Raw genomic sequence first — 25539 nt, 5'->3', positions numbered from 1 at the left:
GAAGTTTCATGATCATTATCATTGGCTTCCTCACTAACTGGTGTAGGTGTCACTGAAACAGTTTTCTGTGATGTACTACTTTCCAGTAAGGGAGCTGGTACAGTTACCTCATCAAGTGCTACTTTCCTCCCACTCACTTCTTTCGAGAGAAACTCCTTCTCTAGAAAGGATCCATTCTTGGCAACGAATGTCTTGCCTTCGGATCTGTGATAGAAGGTGTATCCAACAGTTTCCTTTGGGTATCCTATGAAGACACATTTCTCCGATTTGGGTTTGAGCTTATCAGGTTGAAGCTTTTTCACATAAGCATCGCAGCCCCAAACTTTAAGAAACGACAACTTTGGTTTCTTGCCAAACCACAGTTCATAAGGCGTCGTCTCAACGGATTTCGATGGTGCCCTATTTAACGTGAATGCGGCCGTCTCTAGAGCATAACCCCAAAACGATAGCGGTAAATCAGTAAGAGACATCATAGATCGCACCATATCTAGTAAAGTACGATTACGACGTTCGGACACACCATTACGCTGTGGTGTTCCAGGTGGCGTGAGTTGCGAAACTATTCCACAATTTTTCAAATGTACACCAAACTCGTAACTCAAATATTCTCCTCCACGATCAGATCGTAGAAACTTTATTTTCTTGTTACGATGCTTTTCAACTTCACTATGAAATTCTTTGAACTTTTCAAATGTTTCAGACTTATGTTTCATTAAGTAGATATATCCATATCTGCTTAAATCATCTGTGAAGGTGAGAAAATAACGATATCCGCCACGAGCCTCAATATTCATCGGACCACATACATCAGTATGTATGATTTCCAACAAATCTGTTGCTCTCTCCATAGTACCGGAGAACGGTGTTTTAGTCATCTTGCCCATGAGGCACGGTTCGCAAGTACCAAGTGATTAATAATCAAGTGGTTCCAAAAGTCCATCAGTATGGAGTTTATTCATGCGCTTTATACCGATATGACCTAAACGACAGTGCCACAAATAAGTTGCACTTTCATTATCAACTCTGCATCTTTTGGCTTCAACATTATGAATATGTGTATTACTACTATCGAGATTCAATAAGAATAGACCACTTTTCAAGGGTGCATGACCATAAAAGATATTACTCATATAAATAGAACAACCATTATTCTCTGATTTAAATGAATAACCGTCTCGCATTAAACAAGATCCAGATATAATGTTCATGCTCAACGTTGGCACCAAATAACAATTATTTAGGTCTAATATTAATCCCGAAGGTAGATGTAGAGGTAGCGTGCCGACCGCGATCACATCGACTTTGGAACCATTTCCCACGCGCATCGTCACCTTGTCCTTTGCCAGTGCCCGCTTATTCCGTAGTCCCTGTTTCGAGTTGCAAATATTAGCAACAGAACCAGTATCAAATACCCAGGTGCTACTGCGAGCTCTAGTAAGGTACACATCAATAACATGTATATCACATATACCTTTGTTCACCTTGCCATCCTTCTTATCCGCCAAATACTTAGGGCAGTTCCGCTTCCAGTGACCAGTCTGCTTGCAGTAGAAGCACTCAGTTTCAGGCTTAGGTCCAGACTTGGGTTTCTTCTCTTGAGCAGCAACTTGCTTGCCGTTCTTCTTGAAGTTCCCCTTCTTCTTCCCTTTGCCCTTTTTCTTGAAACTAGTGGTCTTGTTAACCATCAACACTTGATGCTTCTTCTTGATTTCTACCTCCGCAGCTTTCAGCATTGCGAAGAGCTCGGGAATAGTCTTGTTCATCCCTTGCATATTATAGTTCATCACGAAGCTCTTGTAGCTTGGTGGCAGTGGTTGGAGAATTCTGTCAATGACGCAATCGTCCGGAAGATTAACTCCCAATTGAATCAAGTGATTATTATACCCAGACATTTTGAGTATATGCTCACTGACAGAACTGTTCTCCTCCATCTTGCAGCTATAGAACTTATTGGAGACTTCATGTCTCTCAATCCGGGCATTTGCTTGAAATATTAACTTCAACTCCTGGAACATCTCATATGCTCCATGACGTTCAAAACGTCGTTGAAGTCCCGATTCTAAGCCGTAAAGCATGGCACACTGAACTATCGAGTAGTCATCAGCTTTGCTCTGCCAAACATTCATAACATCTGGTGTTGCTCCAGCAGCAGGCCTGGCACCCAGCGGTGCTTCCAGGACGTAATTCTTCTGTGCAGCAATGAGGATAATCCTCAAGTTACGGACCCAGTCCGTGTAATTGCTACCATCATCTTTCAACTTTGCTTTCTCAAGGAACGCATTAAAATTCAACGGAACAACAGCACGAGCCATCTATCTACAATCAACATAAACAAGCAAGATACTATCAGGTACTAAGTTCATGATAAATTTAAGTTCAATTAATCATATTACTTAAGAACTCCCACTTAGATAGACATCCCTCTAATCTTCTAAGTGATTACGTGATCCAAATCAACTAAACCATAACCGATCATCACGTGAGATGGAGTAGTTTTCAATGGTGAACATCGTTATGTTGATCATATCTACTATATGATTCACGCTCGACCTTTCGGTCTCCGTGTTCCGAGGCCATATCTGCATATGCTAGGCTCGTCAAGTTTAACCTGAGTATTCTGCTTGTGCAAAACTGGCTTGCACCCGTTGTAGATGGACGTAGAGCTTATCACACCCGATCATCACGTGGTGTCTGGGCACGACGAACTTTGGCAACGGTGCATACTCAGGGAGAACACTTCTTGATAATTTAGTGAGAGATCATCTTATAATGCTATCGTCAATCAAAGCAAGATAAGATGCATAAAAGGATAAACATCACATGCAATCAATATAAGTGATATGATATGGCCATCATCATCTTGTGCTTGTGATCTCCATCTCCGAAGCACCGTTATGATCACCATCGTCACCGGCGCGACACCTTGATCTCCATCGTAGCATCGTTGTCGTCTCGCCAATCTTATGCTTCCACGACTATCACTACCGCTTATTAATAAAGTAAAGCATTACATCGCGATTGCATTACATACAATAAAGCGACAACCATATGGCTCCTGCCAGTTGCCGATAACTCGGTTACAAAACATGATCATCTCATACAATAGAATTCAGCATCATGCCTTGACCATATCACATCACAGCATGCCCTGCAAAAACAAGTTAGACGTCCTCTACTTTGTTGTTGCATGTTTTACGTGGCTGCTATGGGCTTAAGTAAGAACCAATCTCACCTACGCATCAAAACCACAACGATAGTTTGTCAAATAGACTCCGTTTTAACCTTCACAAGGACCGGGCGTAGCCATACTTGGTTCAACTAAAGTTGGAGAGACAGTCGCCCGCAAGCCATCTATGTGCAAAGCACGTCGAGGGAACCGGTCTCGCGTAAGCGTACGCGTAATGTTGGTCCGGGTCGTCTCGTCCAACAATGCCGCCGAACCAAAGTATGACATGCTGGTAGGCAGTATGACTTATATCGCCCACAACTCACTTGTGTTCTACTCGTGCATATAACATCAACATAAATAACCTAGGCTCAGATGCCACTGTTGGGGAACGTAGTAATTTCAAAAAATTTCCTATGCACACGCAAGATCATGTGATGCATACCAACGAGACGGGAGAATGTTGTCTACGTACCCAACACAGACCGACTGCGGAAGCGCTGACACGACGTAGAGGAAGTAGTCGTACGTCTTCACGATCCAACCGATCAAGCACCGAAACTACGGCACCTCCGAGTTCGAGCACACGTTCAGCTTGATGACGATCCCCGGACTCCGATCCAGCAAAGTGTCGGGGAAGAGTTCCGTCAGCACGATGGCGTGGTGACGATCTTGATGAACTACAGCAGCAGGGCTTCGCCTAAACTCCACTACAGTATTATCGAGGAATATGGTGGCAGGGGGCACCGCACACGGCTAAGGAATAGATCACGTGGATCAACTTGTGTGTCTAGAGGTGTCCCCTGCCTCCGTATATAAAGGAGCCAAGGGGGAGGGCTGGCCGGCCAAGGAGGAGGGCGCAGGAGAGTCCTACTCCCTCTGGGAGTAGGATTCCCCCTCCAATCCTAGTCCAACTAGGATTCCTCGGAGGGGAAAAGAGGAGGAGGGGTCGGCCACCTCTCCTAGTCCTAATAGGACTAGGGGAAGGGGGAGGCGCGCAGCCCATCTAGGGCAGCCCCTTCTCTTTTCCACTAAGGCCCACTATGGCCCATATAGCTCCCGGGGGGTTCCGGTAACCCTCCCGGTACTCCGGTAAAATCCCGATTTCACCCGGAACACTTCCGATGTCCAAACATAGGCTTCCAATATATCAATCTTTATGTCTTGACCATTTCGAGACTCCTCGTCATGTCCTTGATCACATCCGGGACTCCGAACAACCTTCAGTACATCAAAATGCATAAACTCATAATATAACTGTCATCGTAACCTTAAGCGTGCGGACCCTACGGGTTCGAGAACAATGTAGTCATGACCGAGACATGTCTCCGGTCAATAACCAATAGCGGGACCTGGATGCCCATATTGGCTCCTACATATTCTACGAAGATCTTTATCGGTCAAACCGCATAACAACATACGTTGTTCCCTTTGTCATCGGTATGTTAATTGCCCGAGATTTGATCATCGGTATCCAATACCTAGTTCAATCTCGTTACCGGCAAGTCTCTTTACTCGTTCTGTGATACATCATCTCACAACTAACATATTAGTTGTAATGCTTGCAAGGCTTATGTGATGTGTATTACCGAGAGGGCCCAGAGATACCTCTCCAACAATCGGAGTGACAAATCCTATTCTCGAAATACGCCAACCCAACATCTACCTTTGGAGACACCTGTAATGCTCCTTTATAATCACCCAGTAACGTTGTGACGTTTGGTAGCACCCAAAGTGTTCCTCCGGCAAACGGGAGTTGCATAATCTCATAGTTATAGGAACATGTATAAGTCATGAAGAAAGCAGTAGCAACATACTAAACGATCGGGTGCTAAGCTAATGGAATGGCTCATGTCAATCAGATCATTCAACTAATGATGTGACCTCGTTAATCAAATAACAACTCATTGTTCATGGTTAGGAAACATAACCATCTTTGATTAACGAGCTAGTCAAGTAGAGGCATACTAGTGACACTTTGTTTGTCTATGTATTCACACATGTATTATGTTTCCGGTTAATACAATTCTAGCATGAATAATAAACATTTATCATGATTATAAGGAAATAAATAATAACTTTATTATTGCCTCTAGGGCATATTTCCTTCAGAGCATGCAATCCATCCAGGCCGAGCATGATGCATGTATGCATGCAATCCATCCAGGCCGAGCATGATGCTAATTCCTACTCATGTTGCTAGCACATATACATACATACACACCAAGAATGAATTCACAGGCACATAAATGACTATCCCCTGGATAGCATGGTAATGAACTACTCACATGCAATTTGATAGGACTAGTACTAGTGATAACAACCCAACGACATCCTAACAGCCACAACAACACGCACACTTCAACCGCCTGAATACTGGTGAATAGCAAAGTCTATCCATACTTGACACACGAGCAAATCAATGTCAAGTTCATCTCAGATGTGTGGTTCATGACAGCGGTAGCAGTTAACAAGATTACTGAGTTTTAATTTGTGGAAGCAATGAAACAAGCAATATAATGCCTATCTCATTCACCACTAGAGTAACAGCAGTAGCAAATTCAGTCAAGCATGTGAGTAAGTAAAAGATGTAGATCAGCAGGGAATCAAACTAGTTCAAAGAAATCTATAACCAAATTTACAGTAACAATCATCTAGTATTAATCAATGGTTCTATTTTGATCCAAACTAGATGAATTCAAGGCTAATCTATTATGTGACAGTAGAGGAGTGAGTGCTATTGTACAGTTAGAAAAATGCTACACACAGAGTGGTACATATATACATTCAGTAATAGGTGTAGAACAATAAACAGAGCAAGCAGGCGAGGTTGGTTGGTGAGTCAGACTGGCCCTGCAATTCGACGAACATGACGACATTGGGCTTGCCCTTCTTGGGGGTGAAGACCGGCTTCCCTGGATCTAGCATGTTGCAGAGCTCCGTGAAGACGGCCTGCAGCAGGAAAAACACAAGGGCATCAGCCTCCAACCGACCAGTCCCCCCTGGCACGCGCGTCCCTCGATCGAATAGCGCAGGAAATGAATTGAGGGAGGTGGAGCGGGCAGGACCTGCTGTATGATGCGCCGCTTGTTGGTGCCGGCGGCGAGGGTCTCGAGGTTGACGATCTTCCGGACGTCAGACTGCAGGAGCGCGGGGGAGATCTCGTTGAGGCACTCCCCGAGCACCTTCTCGTCGATCACCGTGGCATTGCCCATCTGCGCAAGCGCGCGGGAGATGCTCCTGCCCAGCTGCGCGAGCACCATCTTGGCTGGGCCCTCGGGGGTCTGGCCTCGTCACCGGCGGGATGGGGTTCCGACGGCGGTCAGGGGCGGCGCGCGGCGCGATCTGGGAGCGGGGGTTGGGAAGGGGACGCGGACGCGGACGGGAGGAGAACTGGCCGGGGGAGATGGGGAAGATTTTGGTTGGGGATGGGGATTGAGGAACGCGGTGGGGATTGGGGACGGCATCTGCGGGACGTGATGGGCGTCACTACGGGACCCGTCGAGGAAGGAGGTGGTGGCGGGACGCGCCGCTGCAGGACAGGGAGGAGGTGGCGGCGGCGGCGAATGGTGTGCTGTTTGGATTTGTGCTCTAGATCTGCGAGGAGGGGAGGAGGAGGCCCGGCGGTGAGCTATGGTGGGAGGATGTGGTCTGAATCGGGGAGAAGGGGGCGGGGGCAACGGCGGCGGCGGCGGGAATGGATCTCCTCGCCGCGGCGGGATGGGGAAGGAGGGGGCAGCGACGGGGGGCCGTCGTCGTTGGTCGTTGCAGGTCAAGAGCAGCAGCGCTTGGGGGGAAGCCGGCGGCGGGGTAGGAGTTGGGACGGCGGAGAGGGAGGTCTGGGTCGGGGAGGGAGATCTGGGTCAGGGAGAGGGAGGAGGCGCCGCATGGGTCGGGGAGAGGGAGAGGGAGGGGAGTGTGTTGCACGATGCTAGGGTTTGGTTGGCCAGCGTGCGTTTAGGAGACGTTGGATCTGTATGGTGTGGACGGCTCAGATCGGCTTAGGGGGTGATCTGTGGGAAGGGAGGTTCTGCCTTCTGATTGGTCCAAGAAATGTATCATTTTGAAACAGGCATAACAAATTCAAAAAATCAAAAAAAATGCAAAACCTTCGCGTTGTGTCATCATATGTGGCCAAGTTCCTAGGAAAAATAACAAACTTGTAATACGGCAATTATTATAAAAAAAAGTGTTCTCAGAAACGAGCTATCACGTGTGGAGATCAATGGCTTTCAAGCCAAATGATCACTCTTATGGCCACATTCATGGCATAGTTTGTTCAAATGATCTCATATTTTGCACAAGGGTGCATATTGGAATGACAAACAATGTTGCTTAAGGAAGTTTTCATTTTCTTTGGACGAAAAATTCATTTTCCATTTTTCGAGTGCCCGGAAAGAGATTTTTTTGTGAAGGGCCTACCATATATTAGTTGCAAAATTGTACCAAGTCAATTTTGTAAAATACTAGGACATATTTAATGCACAATTGACCAAATAGTTGGGTGTCAGAAGTTTTGATCCACCTCTCGTGAAAAAGACAAATTTCCGCCGATTCAGTTGGAAGCGGGTCAAATTTGAACTGCAGCTGCCTCATAGTTTGCTATTTATTTTTTCCAAAAATCATTTCTATGTACATAAGTATCTATTTAATCACAGAAACACCAACAAAATTCCAAGATTCAACCACTAGCTAGGAACGGTCATTCCCGCCGTTTTGACCGCATTTTGAAACGGGCATAAAAAATTCAAAAAAAATCAAAAAATTGGGAAACCTTCGCATTGTTTCATCATATGTGGCCAAGCTCCTAGGAAAAATAACAAACTTGTAATACGGCAATTATTATAAAAAAAGTGTTCTCAGAAACGAGCTATCACGTGTGGAGATCAATGGCTTTCAAGCCAAATGATCACTCTTATGGCCACATTCATGGCATAGTTTGTTCAAATGATCTCATATTTTGCACAAGGGTGCATATTGGAATGACAAACAATGTTGCTTAAGGAAGTTTTCATTTTCTTTGGACGAAAAATTCATTTTCCATTTTTCGAGTGCCCGAAAAGAGATTTTTTTGTGAAGGCCTACCATATATTAGTTGCAAAATTGTACCAAGTCAATTTTGTAAAATACTAGGACATATTTAATGCACAATTGACCAAATGGTTGGGTGTCAGAAGTTTTGATCCACCTCTCGTGAAAAAGACAAATTTCCGCCAATTTAGTTGGAAGCGGGTCAAATTTGAACTGCAGCTGCCTCATAGTTTGCTATTTATTTTTTCCAAAAATCATTTCTATGTACATAAGTATCTATTTAATCACAGAAACACCAACAAAATTCCAAGATTCAACCACTAGCTAGGAACGGTCATTCCCGCCGTTTTGACCGCATTTTGAAACGGGCATAAAAAATTCAAAAAAAATCAAAAAATTGGGAAACCTTCGCATTGTTTCATCATATGTGGCCAAGCTCCTAGGAAAAATAGCAAACTTGTAATATGGCAATTATTCTAAAAAAGTGTTCTCAGAAACGAGCTATCACGTGTGGAGATTAATGGCTTTCAAGCCAAATGATCAATCTTATGGCCACATACATGGCATAGTTTGTTCAAATGATCTCATATTGTGCACAAGGGTGCATATTGGAATGACAAACAATGTTGCTTAAGGAAGTTTTCATTTTCTTTGGACGAAAAATTCATTTTCCATTTTTCGAGTGCCTGAAAAGAGATTTTTTTGTGAAGGGCCTACCATATATTAGTTGCCAAATTGTACCAAGTCAATTTTGTAAAATACTAGGACATATTTAATGCACAATTGACCAAATGGTTGGGTGTCAGAAGTTTTGATCCACCTCTCGTGAAAAAGACAAATTTTCATCGATTTAGTTGGAAGCGGGTCAAATTTGAACTGCAGCTACCTCATAGTTTGCTATTTATTTTTTCCAAAAATCATTTCTAGGTACATAAGTATCTATTTAATCACAGAAACACCAACAAAATTCCAAGATTCAACCACTAGCTAGGAACGGTCATTCCCGCCGTTTTGACCGCATTTTGAAACGGGCATAAAAATTCAAAAAAATCAAAAAATTGGGAAACCTTCACATTGTTTCATCATATGTGGCCAAGCTCCTAGGAAAAATAGCAAACTTGTAATATGGCAATTATTTTAAAAAGTGTTCTCAGAAACGAGCTATCACGTGTGGAGATCAATGGCTTTCAAGCCAAATGATCAATCTTATGGCCACATTCATGACATAGTTTGTTCAAATGATCTCATATTGTGCACAAGGGTGCATATTGGAATGGCAAACAATGTTGCCTAAGGAAGTTTTCATTTTCGTTGGACGAAAAAACCATTTTCCATTTTTCGAGTGCCCGAAAGGAGGTTTTTTTGTGAAGGAACTACCAAATAATTGTTGCAAAATTGGACCAAAATCATTTTTATAAAATACTAGGCCATATTTAATGCACAATTGACAAAATGGTTGGGTGTAAAATTTTTTGATCCACCTCTCGTGAAAAAGACAAATTTCCGCCAATTTAGTTGGAAGCGGGTCAAATTTGAACTGCAGCTGCCTCATAGTTTGCTATTGATTTTTTCCAAAAATCATTTCTTGTTACATAAGGACCTATTTAATCATAAATACATGGTTTGGTGGCGATATGTCGAGGTTTGGGCAGTGGCCGAGGGCCCCAACTCTAGAGCGCGTAAACTCGCATGCCCGTCGCGTGGTCACCGTGTGACCGTAATATTGCCATGTGTTCTGGGCGGCTTAGGCATGTCTAGTGGGTTGGGCACTCCCCAGGTTGGTGCTAGGAAGAAAATTACAACATAAGATTCTCACGAGAAGACCGATCGATGCTCAAACATGAATTAGCAGCCAAGTGTTTGATTAGCGGTACGGGAAATGCACATGGCCAATGGGCGTGAGTTTTGGCTGAGGATGATCATATACTAAGGAGAATGTCTTCACAAATTTTTAGCTCAAAAGGAGGATCCTAGGTGGTACTTGCTTTGCAAAGTACCACGCTGGACAAAAATATGAATTTTGAAGCTGGGCTCAAAATAATGAATGGATTGAGCTGAAATTTTGTGGAGGATGGTTATTTGGGCATAGGAAAGCATTGTAGAAAATTGATACCATTTGGACATGCCAAAGTAGTACTTCCTTCACAATGCTCTTCTATGGACAGAAACTTGGGAAAACTAGTGAGAGAGATTGGATGAATGAAATGAGCTCAAAATTGGTGTAGGTAAGTTACTTAGGTATGGTCATGCGCTGGTCAATTTTCAGATCATTTGGGTAAGCCTAGCTAGTACTTACTTCACAAAGCTTCTCTCGAGGTAGAAACTTTGGAAATTTCCCGAGAAAGATTTACTAGGAAAATTGAGCTGAATATTATCATGTGGCAATGATTTGGGTATGGAAGAGTGCCCGAAAAGTTTGAGGATAATAGGAGGGGTCTATATAATACTTGCTTTGCAACGTGCCAATTTGGCCATAAAATATAAATTGAACCTGGGCTCACATAGTTGATTTGACTGAGCTGCAATTTGGAGGAGGGTGATAATTTGGGCATATTAAGAAACTGTATAAATTTCATGTCATTTAGAGATATAAAAAAGGTACTTCCTTCACAATGCTTCTAGGTGGACAAAAACTTTGGAAATTTGCCGAGGAAGATTTGCTAGGCAAATGGAGCTGAATCTTGTCATGCGGTAATGATTTGGATAGGAAAGAGTGCCCAAAAATTCCTAGGGCAATCAAGAATATATAAATAGCACTTCCTTCATAAAGTGTTGTTGTGAACAGAATAGGAAAATGAATATTGTTGAATTAGTTTTGAACTAGGCAAGGAAGGATTTTTACATATTTGATGAAGATATGCCCCAAAGAATTTATGAGATTTTTTGGGAATTTTGGGAATGATAGAAATATAGGTTGCTTCACAACCTAGGACAAAAACTGCCACATGGACATGACACATAGGCAAAACTGATGAGATGGCGCCTAGTCATCACAACCTACCACAATCTACAAGGCTATGACCATCTATATTGGTCATTAACAACTAGAAATAAGGCAGCGGACTAGCACTGTTTGCTTTGTGACCATTTCGTGTAAGGAAATTATGACCTTTCTGACCAAAATGGTCGCAATGGTTTAGGGTTTGGAGCCCCCTGAAGAGCTTTTGACCAATTGGTCTAAAATGGTCATAAATTTATGACCAATTCTTCGAGGGTCACTGACAGAAGGTCATAAGTTGACATATTTCTTGTAGTGAGACTGAAGGAAATATGCCCTAGAGGCAATAATAAAGTTATTATTTATTTCCTTATATCATGATAAATGTTTATTATTCATGCTATAATTGTATTAACTAGAAACATAATACATGTGTGAATACATAGACAAATAGAGTGTCACTAGTATGCCTCTACTTGACTAGCTCGTTAATCAAAGATGGTTATGTTTCCTAACCATAAACAAAGTGTTGTTATTTGATTAACGAGGTCACATCATTAGTTGAATGATCTGATTGACATGACCCATTCCATTAGCTTAGCACCCGATCGTTTAGTATGTTGCTATTGCTTTCTTCATGACTTATACATGTTCCTATGACTATGAGATTATGCAACTCCCGTTTGCCGGAGGAACACTTTGTGTGCTACCAAACGTCACAACGTAACTGGGTGATTATAAAGGAGCTCTACAGGTGTCTCCAAAGGTACATGTTGGGTTGGCGTATTTCGAGATTAGGATTTGTCACTCCGAATGTCGGAGAGGTATCTCTGGGCCCTCTCGATAATGCACATCACTTAAGCCTTGCAAGCATTGCAACTAATGAGTTAGTTGCGGGATGATGTATTACGGAACGAGTAAAGAGACTTGCCGGTAACGAGATTGAACTAGGTATTGGATACCGACGATCGAATCTCAGGCAAGTAACATACCGATGACAAAGGGAACAACGTATGTTGTTATGCGGTCTAACCGATAAAGATCTTCGTAGAATATGTAGGAGCCAATATGGGCATCCAGGTCCCGCTATTGGTTATTGACCGGAGACGTGTCTCGGTCATGTCTACATTGTTCTCGAACCATAGGGTCCGCACGCTTAAGGTTTCGATGACAGTTATATTATGAGTTTATGAGTTTTGATGTACCGAAGGAGTTCGGAGTCCCGGATGAGATCGGGGACATGACGAGGAGTCTCGAAATGGTCGAGACGTAAAGATCGATATATTGGACGACTATATTCGGACTTCGGAAAGGTTCCGAGTGATTCGGGTATTTTTCAGAGTACCGGAGAGTTACGTGAATTCGCCGGGAGAAATATTGGGCCTTATTGGGCCATACGGGAAAGAGAGAGGGGCTGCCTAGGGCAGGCCGCGCGCCCCCCCAAGGCCTAGTCCGAATTGGACTAGGGGGAGGGGCTGCGCCCCTTCCTTGTTTCCTACTCCTACTACATGGAAGGACTCCTAGTTGGACTAGGAAAAGGGGAATCCTACTCCCTGTGGGAGTAGGACTCCCCTAGGGCGCGCCATAGAGAGGGCCGGCCCTCCCCTCCTCCACTCCTTTATATACGGGGGCAGGGGGCACCCCATAGACACACAAGCTGATCCACGTGATCGTTTCTTAGCCGTGTGCAGTGCCCCCTGCCACCATATTCCACCTCGATCATATCGTTGTAGTGCTTAGGTGAAGCCCTGCGACGGTTGAACATCAAGATCGTCACCACGCCGTCGTGCTGACAGAACTCCTCCTCGAAGCTTTGCTGGAGCGTCATCAAGCTGAACGTGTGCCAAGAACTCGGAGGTGCCGGAGTAACGGTGCTTGGATCGGTTGGACTGGGAAGACGTACGACTACTTCCTCTACGTTGTATCAACGCTTCCGCTTCGGTCTACGAGGGTACGTAGACAACACTCTCCCCTCTCGTTGCTATGCATCACCATGATCTTGCGTGTGCGTAGGAATTTTTTTGAAATTACTACGTTCCCCAACAGTTTTCCACCGGGTGGTGTTTTTCTACATGTTACTAGCGAGGCTGGGTAGTCCAAGACATATTTGAGGTGGTTCGTAAATTCGCCAAGTCAAAATTAAAAGGGAGATTGTTGCAAGGAACCAAGCCAACAATTTAACTTGTCGTGGTGCAAGTGGATGCGTCGACAAAGGGTAAATCATCGACAAGCCAAGACCGGAGAAGTACGGAAGACAAAGTGTCAAGATTAAAGAGAGATTGTTAGATGTAACCTTGATTGTTAGGTTTGAAAAGTAGTATCCTTGCATGTCACGTGGCTTAGTTCTTTGGCAACTAACCAAAGTCATGTACATGTAGTAGTAGGAGAGTCCAAGCAGTAGTAGGAGGCATATACGTGCATGTTTGTGTCCAGTCGTGTAGAGCTAGATAGGTCTTGTCCGGTCAGGTTTCTAGCAAGCTTGCACGTATGAGTTTAGGATTGTGTTTTAGTCGGCTTGGTGTCTTAAGAAAAAGGGTTTTCTCCCGCTTTGTATTATAAAGCAACCATCCGATACAATAAATGGTAGGGGCTGAGGCGAAAGCAGCATAAAACACGCCCAAAAAAAAGAGAAAAAAGAAAAGAAATAAATGTCGATAACGTCGGATCGACAAAAACGACGAAGCCTCGTGACCGCTGCGTCCACCGGAGATCGCCCACCAAACTCCGAGACTCCGAAGCGCCGGTACCAAACAACACCTTCAAGAAGGGACGCGACGATGACGGCGCTGCTACCAAGGGTTTCCTCCGGTACGCGACGAGGAGAGAGAAAGGGTAGCCGCGACGCCCTCCAGGAAGATTCGGCGGCACCCTCAGGCGCCATCGCGTCGGTGTCGGCCAAGCCAACAGGGATTTCCCCCGATCCCAGCCTCTACCCCAGGCACTACGGAGCTCACCACCAGACCAACCACCACCCTGCCAACACGGACACGAAGCTTCCCATGCTGTCTCACCACGGCACTACGATGATGGTCTCCACAACGAAGAAGAGGAGCCGAGACTAAGGCAGTAGCACCGTCGGCATACGGGAGGGCCCCACCTCCACCATCCACGACGGTAGCCAACCGGACGCCATAGAAGGAGCCTACCGGGCCCTCAAAGGCCCGAACAGCTCCCGCCTCTGCGCAGCAGCTGGCACATCGTCGGTGTCGCTGTCCCAGTCCAAGCCGCTCCCCTGCCTCCAGTGGCGAAGCCACACATAGGCTGCGTAGTCACTTGACTACACAGCTCTTTGGAAAAACGCAATACAACAAGTATACACCAAGCAGAAAAAACATAGAAATATGTATATTTGACTACACAATTTTGAAGTGACTACACATGATTTGATTTCTGGCACCGCCACTGCCTGCCTCCCCATACAGAGAGCGTCGCGGTCGCGTCGGAGCCGACCCACAAGGACCCAGAAGGGACCCGCGGTCGCGTCGGCTTGGTGTCTTAGCTTTGGCTGTGTGTGTGTATATATATATACTAGCACAAATGCCCGTGCGTTGCAACGGGAGAAAATGTTGGCTCCTATGAATCTGCCAGATCAAGGAACCATGTCGTTGGACAACGCTCGCTGATGATAAGAAATTGGTTCATTTTATCAACATATGGGGTATGATTTCAAGTAAATTGATCTGTCTGAACAACCACTTCTTGATTGTTAGTTCATTCTTTAGATTATTTGTTTATTCTTGAATTTCAATAAATATGAAGTAATAGCACCAAGCAAACTAACCTAGAATAATAATTGCAGCAGCAAGCAAACTAACCTAAAATACGTTGCAGCAAGCATAATATGTTCATTTAAAAAAATTGTTTAGCTAGCATCACAGCGTATTGTTATCAATAATCCAGTGATATGTAGTATATATCCATAAGCACGTGATTATTTTTTGCAGAAATTTTGTAAACTTACTTAAAGGTTCGTTTTCAAGTTCTGCATAATTTGGCTCCATGCCGAGAGTCAAAAATCGTTTACATGAAAGATGAACCATGTATAAGTTGCATCCACACTATTTATAGAAACATGTGCCAACAACCTTGCAATGGAGACAAAATAAATAAATACAATTCTAGTTCTTTATAGTCTAGCACAACCATAAATAGTGTAGTATCAAAAACGCTCTTATATTATGGAATGGGGGGAGTAATATTCTTAGACTTCAGTAAAAGTGAATATTCCAGGATAGCAGCTCAATTGGTCTCGGTCTTACAGGCTTAGTGGGAGGACGTGAGTTTGATCCCCATGTACGGCACAAATTTTTTTGGTCTTTGCCCGCGTAGATGGGCCACGCAGGTTGTCGCTGCGAATTCAGGGCGAAAAGAATAGGGCCTGCCTCAAACAATGAAAAACAGTTTTTTTTTCTTACACTTTAGTATCATCTCGTGTATATGTTTTAAATTCAAACTGAAAGCGTAAATTTATAGAAAGGAAGCGTATTGTGACGGTGAACCCAACAAAGTCAATCCGTGCTTTAGGGATAGATTAGAGAAAGAATTATTATTAGGGAGAGATAGATGTATAGATGTACATATATAAATTTGATGGATAATGAGTGGTGGATTGTGAAGTTCCTTTTTGAAGTTAGATTAAAAAGGTCCTGTCGCACATAGTTTGTTATAACAGGTTACGATGAAAACATGTTTGCAGGTTGAATCATTTCTCTTATCTAACTTTTCAGGTGATACATCATCAACCGACTGGGATAAGGCTTGGTCTAGTTTTAAGAAGAAAGGGAAGAAGACCCTATTCTCAGAGTTCTCACCGAACAAATATGTGACCTGTAACCCACGGCGCATTGAGTATCCATTGTCAAAAGAAGTCGATCCAATCAAAAGAGCCGAGAGGTCTAACTTGATGTTGTGAACAAGCCCAATATGTACCTTAGTAGGGGTGATTATCTTTGTTTCGGCATTTCTTATCTATACATTGGTTGTCCCACCCAAGTAACTGCTAAAGTGACAGATAACAGGTGAGCTGTAGGCCAAAGATTCTACTTGGAAGTCTGTATTGTACATTTAGTTTGTACTATACCAAGTATAATCATGGTTCTGTATTGCTTCAAGCACATTGTAATAGATCATAATACAGAACTCCTTCCATTTTGGTGATTTTCTTCACCTGCACATAAATTGGACCCTCTTTAGTCCTTCATTATAACCAAGAATATTGGGTCACCTAGAATAATAATATGTTGATCACTATCCACGACTGTGCTCCTGATGTGATTTTTTTTCATAGTTCTCACTTCCTAGTTCGTCTCACATTTCCACAATCTTAAGACATGGTCCGACTCATATTTCAACGACCTACGGAGATATACGGTCGATTTGGTTCAGGCAGCATGGTTCAGACCCCATGGTTCACCACGGGCAAAACATGGTTGACCGGGTTAAGAATGCATGGTTCAGACATGTGGTTCACTATGAGTAGACTGCATGGTTCAGAGTCCTGATTTTTTCATAAACCAGGATTGACCCGGTGTCGAGGAACTATGCTGTGGGACATGGATTGAAAATTACAAAACAATCAATCGATTGAAAGAAATTCAGATTATTTATAGGGCAGTTAGTGAAACATAAACCCACACATGCATAGATACTCTGATAGATAAGCAGCTACAGCAAAAAAGGAAACTACAACAATCTAGCGGAAATAAAAATTCTACATCTCATAGGAGAAATCAAGCTAGTGAACATAGCTTCTAGTGAAGAAGTGCCGACTTCAGTTTTTAGGCACTTGTATATCCAACTACAACTACAAAAATATCTAATCATTTGAAAATTTCAACTATAAGTCTATAACCCATAAATATACAACCAGTATAACTGGAAGTTCCAGCTTGCCGAGAAAACTGTGAAGGATGAACTATTTTCCACATAATCATCTACAGGATATTCTTTGAGCATCAATAAATAATTTTCAAACATATACTGTAATTTAAACAAAATCAGAACCTTCTTTACCATTCACTCCTAAATGTAATCATCTATGCAGGTCTCGGTCTTGTAGTAGCCCACATTGTCCGCAAGCTACTGTAGTGGAAAGTAGTTTCACAATGGAGAAGTTACTACCAGAAATAAGTCTGTCCAAACACTATGTCAGGTACCTTGCAGATAAAAAAAAGTGGGAGATGCATCATATGAGTTCATAAGAGTACTTACAAATATTGATATTGACATTATCCAGAAACGTGCAGCCAAAGCTAATGAAAAGGTTCATATATATATTTTTTTTAATTTGTATTTAGTGAAAACTGAAACTCCGCCTATGTCTTCTAGGCATAGCCGGTCCCAAGCCCGGGTAAAGGAGGAGGGTTGTGATAGGCTTGGCGAGCCAACGTAAAAACTAGCCAGTCCCATAGGTATGAAACCCATTTGAGCGAGAATAGTACTAGGATGGGTGACCTCCTAGGAAGTCCTCGTGAAAGGGTTTCATATCTAAGGGTTGTGATAGGCTTGGCGAGCCAACGTAAAAACTAGCCAGTCTTTTGGGTATGAAACCCATTTGGGCGAGAGTAGTACTAGGATGGGTGACCTCCTGGGAAGTCCTCGTGAAAGGGTTTCATATCTAGCCTACCCCAACTTGTTTGGGATAAAAGGCTTCGTAAGTAAGTAAGTAAGTATTTAGTGAAAACTGACTTGGCACTTGACATACAGTATGTGATGCTAGCTCCAGGTAAATATGCATTGCAGTAAATACAAAGGGGGGGAATAGTGGATCTGCATTCAATTCTTGCAGACCTTACTATATAAATTACCCAAAGAAAGACCAGACTTAACTGAAAATGAAATTTTAGAGAACGTTCACTTAAACATTCAAAGAAAAATTGTTAATATCATGGAAAAATACAGAGATTTGAACACATCTCGCAGAATACATCTCACTAACTGTCTAAGATATATATATATATATAATTCCAACTGACATTGTGGATGGGATGCTAGTAGAAGAAAAACACATGGTAGAACAATTATCATTAAAACCAAGAGGTTAGCAATTAATTGGTGCAATCCTGTAACTTTGGGCCAAGAATGTTCATATTTCAGTCGATCTACTGAAGGGGTTTTATGGTATCTCGGTCTATGTCGTTAATTGACCATTTCGACCATTGATACAATTCACAATGGTAAACAATTCTCAGGAGCAAAAGGGTAAATGATTTCAGGGCTCTTTCAAAAAGAAATTGCATCAGTAAAACTTAGGAAGGCATAATTGCATAACCAGGCCCAAGCTTCCATGCATGTTTCCCATCACATGTATGCAGCCATGTATGCCAAGCAAGGCTGGCCTCAGACGGGTGCCACAACTTGGGGTGTCTTTGGCTCGCTTGTGAAGGAGAGTAAGGGGAAGAGGCAAGGTTGTGCTGCTACACCTCGTCGTTTGTCCGCTCGGTCTGCAATGCTCTCCAACGACAGGTTGGAGATGAAGTGGTTGCACGCGAAGTGAGCGGCATGGTGGCCCGCATTTCCATCGAGGAAAAAGCACAGGGGCGGGGCAGAGTGGAGGCGACACTGATTATACATCAAACTTTCTCACTCCCAATACTGCATGAAGCACCCTGCCTGGTCATGTTCTTCTGACTGAAATTTGATGTGGCCCTGAATATATGTGCAACGGTGACACTGCACTTACTTTGCCAGCCCCTGCAATCAAATTTGTCAACCAGTAGAGCATAGTCCATAAATACTCTGATTTTTCTCAAGGGGACTATAGGGGCCAAATAATTTCAAAATCAGGGAGAAAATCATAGATGAATATGTTGAGCGAAGCCTGCTGCCCCTGCTGTCTTGAAGCTCCTACACCACAGAACAAATATCAGTGCACTGCTTTGCTAATCTAGACCAAAACAAATCAAGGAAACTATCAATTTTTCCGATAAAGATCAAGAGAACTCTCCTAATCGTGACATACTCATCCTAATCCGCCTCTGCCTGCAACAACCCACTTCCTCTGGCTGTGAACACTGACGTACATCCAGATGCACGCACCAACGCCACATTAGTCTAGCAACCCGATTGAGTTCCACCATCATACCATTTTTTGAATCATATGGAAGGAGAGTTATTCTCATGATGTATTCATGTGGGAGTTAACCTCAAGGAGACAAACACCCAAACACCTTGTGTGCAAAAAATAACTAAGAACATCCACGACCTATGACCAGCTAATTCTATCCCTATTGACAAGAAGCACCACATATGCAGTAATTTGACATCATGAAACTGTGCAAACTCGTGATCCTCAGCAGAAAATAAAAATCATCCAGAGAGACTGGCACGCGGTTTCCTCTGGTAGCATGGGGTGGGCACAGAAATACACGTGTGTCCGAAGTTGAGGTGGAGGAGCAGAGGGGGCGGCGAGTGCAACGACGACCGGATGGCCGTGTGGCTCTGGTCGAGCGGCGAGCGCGCGCCCTCCCAGGTAGCACACATCGAGGAAGGATGAGCTGAGGCAGAATGATGGTGCAGGGTGTTGCGATCTCCGTCGTCGGTCGGCCGGGCCGACGACCGGCGACTGGTGCGTCACCGGATCGAGCGTCCCGCGGGTCGGGCGAGTCCTGGCGGCGCAGATCGGCCCGCGAGCGCCGCACCCTCCCATCCTCTGCCTCCCGCGAGGTCGCAACGAGGGGAGCAGTGAACGGCGAAGAAAGCCGTGGGTGAGGAGGAGATGGGATTGGGAGAGGAAGGAGGCGGTCGACGTCGCGCGGTGAGGCCGTGCGGGGCGGGGCGGGAGGCGCCGGCGGCGCGCGGGGCATGGCCGGAGGTGTGTGGCGCGGGGCGGAGCGCCGTGAGGCAGAGCATGGCTGCGTTTATTTTTTTCCTTTGTACCGATTCGATTTGGACTACGGGTTGATTTGTGTGAACTTTAAGGGCTTTTTTGCAAAGAGTAAAATGCAAGCGCGGTCCTAATTCTTTCCCAAAAGTGTCGACTGGGTCCTAATTCTTTCAAAATGCACATCTGGGTCCTAAATCTTTCTAAGTTGTTCACCCGAGGTCCTAATTTCGACTGTACGCCGCTGACCAGCTCGCGTGGCGCTTTGACCGCTGCCACGTCGACTCGAGGGCCCACGCGGGATAACGACCAGCCGTGCATTTTTTCAAAAGAGCCCCCCAACCCTAATCTCTCCACAGCCGTAGTCCTTTCCTCTCCTCTTCCCCACCTCTCTCTGCTCTGGCGAAACAGGGGAGATCGACGGCGGCGGTCCGGTGAGAAGAGGCAGGCGGCCATCGTAGGCGCTTGTCCGGCGGCGGCGCCGCTAGGATGGCGCCCGTGCATCGGCGACCTGGAGATCCTCCTCCACGATACGGTCAGTGTGTTGCCCATAACCCTAACCCTCGATCCTCTTTTTCCGTGGATTTCGATTTAGCTCGAATCGATGGTAGTATTTGACTGAATCCCTCGATACCTAGGAGCACAAGAGGAGGTTTTTACCGTAGAAATCAACTATGGTGGATTTTTCTGCGGATTTGGCCGATCGAAGACGTATGTCGATGGTAAAGTTGCTCTGTTCGATGGTTGCGAAGTAGATACATGGTCTCCTCTCTGGCTCACTGATTTTATGCAGCAACTGGGATATAGTGACCAATCTAAGCATGTTATTTACTGGTTACTGCCTGGAAAGAATTTAGCCGACGGACTGCGGATTGTGGACTGTGACACTGACACTTTGCACATGACAACCGTTGTTCCAAAATTCCAGTTGTTTCAGTTGTTTGTTGATCACAAAGATATGGCCTTTGACAATGTAATGGATGATATTCATGTTAGTGGTACACCTGAGCTACCTCTTGTACTAAGCCCTAAATCTCATGGGTTTAGCAGTGGAATAAGAGGAAGTCCCAGGTTTAAGGTGAAAGCTCACAAAGGCAGACTGAACCAATGTCATGCAGGCAGCAGCAATGAAGGGAGTAGCAGTGTTCCACCAGTGGGACCAGATGTTGGACATGAGCCTAGAAGAAGCAGGAGGAAACTTGTGGTAGAAGAAGAAATCCCCAATGAAAATGACAGTGACAGTGATAGTGATGACAGTGAATGGGATTCAGACTGGGTAGACTCTGACAATGAAGTAGGCAAAGATGATGATGATCTATATGAAGAATGGGTTGATGAACTGCAGGAGCTACAAGGTTCAGAGCTTGAAGATAGTGATTCAGCAGAGGAAGTGGAAGTAGTAGATGCACAAGGAAGGAAAAAAATGAAAAAGAAAGTGAAGCTGAAAAGGTGGAGGCCTGAGAACATGAAAGAAGTCAATTTTCACATAGGCATGGTGTTCTTGTCTGTCATTGAACTAAGAGCAGCAATTCAGGAGTACATTGTGAAGCAAAGAGTGCAAATTCATTACATAAAGAATGATAAGCAGAGGATAAGGGCAGGTTGTGTTGGAGATTGTCCCTGGTTCTTATTTGCTGCACCTGACAGCAGGACCAAAGCATGGGTTGTGAAGAAGTATGTGGGTGAGCATACATGTGAAAGAGAGTGGGCACTCAAGCAATTTACAGCAAGATATTTGGCTGGCAAGTATGTGGAAACATTTAGAGCAGATGAGAAGATGACACTGCAAAACTTTGGCAGACTTGTTCAATTGGACTACAACATGCAACCTACTAGAAGTAAGCTAGCTAGAGCAAGGAGGATTGCACTAAAGATAATTCATGGAGATGAACTTGAGCAGTATAATTTACTGTGGGACTTTGCAGCTGAAATCAGAAGATCAAATCCTGGCAGTACCATGCTTGTGCATGCAAACAATGGAAAGTTTGATAACTGCTACATGTCCTTAGATGCATGCAAAAGGGGTTTTCTGCTAGCTTATAGGCCCATTATATGCATTGATGGGTGTCACATTAAGAACAAGTATGGTGGAGTGATGCTGACAGCTGTTGGAGTTGATCCTAACGATTGTATCTTTCCCATTGCAATTGCCATAGTAGAAGTGGAAGATACTGTCACATGGAAGTGGTTTTTGAACACATTGAAGGAGGATCTGAACATACAAAACACAGCACCATGGACATTGATGAGTGATAGGCAGAAGGTAGTAAGAACATTGTAGCATTTCATACTGTAGCATTTCATACTGTAGCATTTCATATTATCATACTGTAGCATTTCATTTGTTTGTTCTACAATGTATGTAGGGCTTGATCAATGCTGTCAATGCAATGTTTCCTGATGCACAACATAGATTTTGTGTGAGGCATCTGCATCAAAACTTTGCAAAAAACTGGAAAGGTGATGTATTCAAGAATAAATTGTGGCAAATTGCAAGAGCTACACATGAGGCAGACTGGAAGAAGTACATGCAAGAGATGAAAGAGAAATACTGTAGCATTATCTAACTGTAGTTATTTCATAGGTATATACTTGATGCCAGAGAAATGCCTATAGTTACTTGTCTTAAGAAGATCAAGGACCAATTAATGACTAGGTTTTATAGCAAGAATCTGGAATCTGAGGAGATGTGTGGTCAAATTTGTCCAAAAATTAGAAAAAAACTGGACAAAAATATTAACATGTCCAACAACTACACTGCATTACCAGCTGGACAACACATATTTCATGTTAAAGGCATGGTTGGGGAGTATGATGTGAACATACAGAAGGAGGAGTGTTCTTGTAGGGCATGGCAGCTCTCTGGAATTCCATGTAGACATGGAGTTGCATGTTTAAGACATGAAAGAATTAAACCAGAGGATGTTGTCAACAAGTGCTACAGCATAGATGCTTTCAGAGCTGCTTATGGCAAGATCATAATGCCATGTAGTGATCCTAGAGTGTGGCCTAAAACTAATGGGCCTCAAATGCTGCCACCACACTATGAGAAGAAAGTTGGTAGGCCTGGAAAGAAGAGAAAGAAGAACCCACTAGAGGAGGACAATGGAACTAGGATGAGCAGACATGGCATTATTGGACACTGCAGTGTGTGCAATCAACCAGGACACAACAAAAGAAAGTGCCCTGAACTAGGTAGAGGACAACCAACAGCAGCACATGAGGCAGGAGCAGAACAAGATCCAGCAGCAGAACAATATCCAGCAGCAGAAGAGGAAGCAGCAGAACATGTGCAAACAACAGAACATGTGCCAATTCAGGTTGTGCTTCCAGAAACACAACAAAGAACTAAACTACCAGTCAAGAGAAGGCCCAGTTGCAAGGTGCATTTCCCTTAAATGTTTCCCTTAAATGCCGTTGAAAACTAAAATTGCAATAGTCAACAACATTTCTTATTTTTTTTGCAGAAAAAGGCATGTCCACAAGTGGGCAGAAGTACATCTAATATGATATCTTCTTCTATGAATTATGATCTTGCTTCATCTACTATGATTGAGATTTTACAGGACCAAGTGAGAGCTTTTTATTTAAATGCAATGTTAATAAATGCAATGCCATCTGTTCTTCCAGAAATTCACCTACATTACTAAATACATGTTTGGTTGGTTTGTAGGCTATAGCTACTCAACAATCTCAAACAGCAGTGCCAGCTCCTCTACCAGAAAGCCAGTTCATTGCAAACTGCAGAGATGCCCTGCCAGCTCCAAGAAGCCACACTACTGCTACACTAGGTTTGAAGAGAAGGAAGAAAGTGAAAAAAACTAAGGAGAACAAAGCCCCAACAACTCAGAAGTGAAGAGCTACAAAGATGTTATGGAAAGAAGCAGTGTAGGATGTTTTTCTTTTGCTTAGGAAACAAGGTGGTTTGTAATGAAACCTCATGCTAAGATGTGGCTTTGGGTTTCACACAAACCATGGAAATGTAATACTTTTGTTGCACAACTTCAAGACCTTGTAATGTTGGGTCCATCTATCTATCTTTCAGACTGCTTTGAAGTTCAGTTAGTAAAAGAATGGCCTTGCATATTACTGTTTATTTGTGTTGTCAATGCTAGTAAAAAATGGTGCCAAAGTACAGAAAAACAACCAAAATGCTGCCAAATTTTAGTTCAATTTCATTGCAACAGTAAATCATCAACATCTGGATACACCAACAAGCATTGATCACTGGATACATCATACTAACACATCACTTCTTAAATCCTACATACACCACAACTACAATCAGTACAACAAGTGCACTGAGAATACTCCTACAGAGAAAAATGAGCTCATTCATCTTCTGCATTGCTTCTGCATATGCCACAGTCTCGACAGTGCTATGCATTGCTCCTGCACAAGCATCTTGCACCTCTGTTTCTTCACTTGCAATGACACCAGCCGAATCTAAACTGCTCAATCCACGGCTGACATACCCAGCTCTCACCAAAAAATCAAAATAGTTGTCTGGTCCATCTTCCCAATAGTAATGTTGGCAAGGATTTGGTTGAATCTGATAGAAATTGAGCAAAAAAAATTCAGTCAAAAAGAAACACAGAAACATCAAATCGATTGGGCACTTGTAAAAGATCTTACATGGTGATTGGGGCACTTGTAGAAAATCCTGCCAGGATTTGCCTTCGATTTTGACACAAGACGAATTGTAGATCGAATGCGGCAGCTAGGGCATGGTACCAACGACAGCATACCCGCGGCAGCCGACGATGAGATGGGCAGCGAGAAAAGGGCTAACGCCGGAGGTGGAGCAGGCGCTTGGGCAGCCTTCTTCCCGCGGTGCTTCACGGCAGACGAGCTAGCGGCGGCGGACATGGCGGCGACGGCGCGGCGCCAGAGAGAGGGAGAGAGCAAGCAGAAGACCTAGGGACCGGGGAATGAAGAGAGGACAAACTCCAGGGGCCAAACTGCTTAAATTACCAACCTCCAACCGCGGGAACTATCCCGCGTGGGCCCTCGAGTCGACGTGGCAGCGGTCAAAGCGCCACGCGAGCTGGTCAGCGACGGACAGTCGAAATTAGGACCTCGGGTGAACAACTTAGAAAGATTTAGGACCCAGATGTGCATTTTGAAAGAATTAGGACCCAGTTGACACTTTTGGGAAAGAATTAGGACCGCGCTTGCATTTTACTCTTTTGCAAAAGTATTAATGACGAACAACCAAAAGCAATAGCTGCTTTATTAGCCGGTAAAGAGGGCTATATATAGAAAGTCTATTAAGAACCCTGGGTGAAGAATTACCAATTCTTCACCCCGGTCGGACGACCCAGCCACACTCGCACGCAACCTGCCTCCAGCCGAGGTAATTTTATTTGCTCAAAAGAAAAGCCGAGGTAATTTTTTCTTTACCTAGCAACTGCTTAGCTAGCCCACTCCCTGCAGTTTCTGGAATATTGGGAGAGGAAGCGGCGAGCGGCGGGTGGTTTCGGCGGCGAGCGGCGAGTGGCGGGTGGTTTCGGCGGCGAGCCACCGCAGGTGGAGTCGGATGCGTGCGACACCGGGGGTGGCCCCGTTTGCCGGCGGCAGCGT

General features: G+C 44.1%; 3 protein-coding genes and 1 long non-coding RNA gene across 5 annotated transcripts; 2 read left to right on the top strand and 2 right to left on the bottom strand.

Annotated features, from left to right (window-relative positions):
* Positions 1–5953: 5953 nt before the first annotated feature.
* On the bottom strand, positions 5954–6429 carry LOC123107915 (signal recognition particle 54 kDa protein 2-like). Its single transcript, XM_044529805.1, has 2 exons — positions 6235–6429; positions 5954–6118 (listed from the first exon to the last, which is right to left on the bottom strand). The coding sequence occupies exons 1-2, from the start codon at positions 6427–6429 to the stop codon at positions 5954–5956; spliced, it is 360 nt and encodes a 119-aa protein (XP_044385740.1).
* Positions 6430–15814: 9385 nt separating this feature from the next.
* LOC123105242 (uncharacterized) lies at positions 15815–20002 on the bottom strand. Of its 2 annotated transcripts, XR_006450747.1 has the most exons (3): positions 18557–20002; positions 17148–17290; positions 15815–16302 (listed from the first exon to the last, which is right to left on the bottom strand). It is a non-coding gene; the product is annotated as an uncharacterized lncRNA (long non-coding RNA). The 2 variants fall into 2 exon arrangements; XR_006450746.1 differs by lacking the exon at positions 18557–20002 and having other exon boundaries at positions 17148–17501.
* A 912-nt stretch (positions 20003–20914) lies between these two features.
* LOC123101622 (uncharacterized) lies at positions 20915–22523 on the top strand. Its single transcript, XM_044522987.1, has 2 exons — positions 20915–22219; positions 22323–22523. The coding sequence occupies exons 1-2, from the start codon at positions 20915–20917 to the stop codon at positions 22521–22523; spliced, it is 1506 nt and encodes a 501-aa protein (XP_044378922.1).
* A 196-nt stretch (positions 22524–22719) lies between these two features.
* LOC123107914 (uncharacterized) lies at positions 22720–24028 on the top strand. The gene is made up of 3 exons (XM_044529804.1): positions 22720–23339; positions 23424–23528; positions 23630–24028. Exons 1-3 carry the CDS (start codon positions 22755–22757, stop codon positions 23810–23812), a joined length of 873 nt encoding a protein of 290 aa, XP_044385739.1. The 5' UTR covers positions 22720–22754; the 3' UTR covers positions 23813–24028.
* Positions 24029–25539: the final 1511 nt, after the last annotated feature.

The sequence above is a fragment of the Triticum aestivum genome, chromosome 5A (assembly GCF_018294505.1).
Source record: "Triticum aestivum cultivar Chinese Spring chromosome 5A, IWGSC CS RefSeq v2.1, whole genome shotgun sequence".
In the NCBI taxonomy this organism is placed as follows: domain Eukaryota; kingdom Viridiplantae; phylum Streptophyta; class Magnoliopsida; order Poales; family Poaceae; genus Triticum; species Triticum aestivum.
Note: the sequence above shows the minus strand (reverse complement) of the source record. Positions and strands in the feature narration are given on the sequence as shown.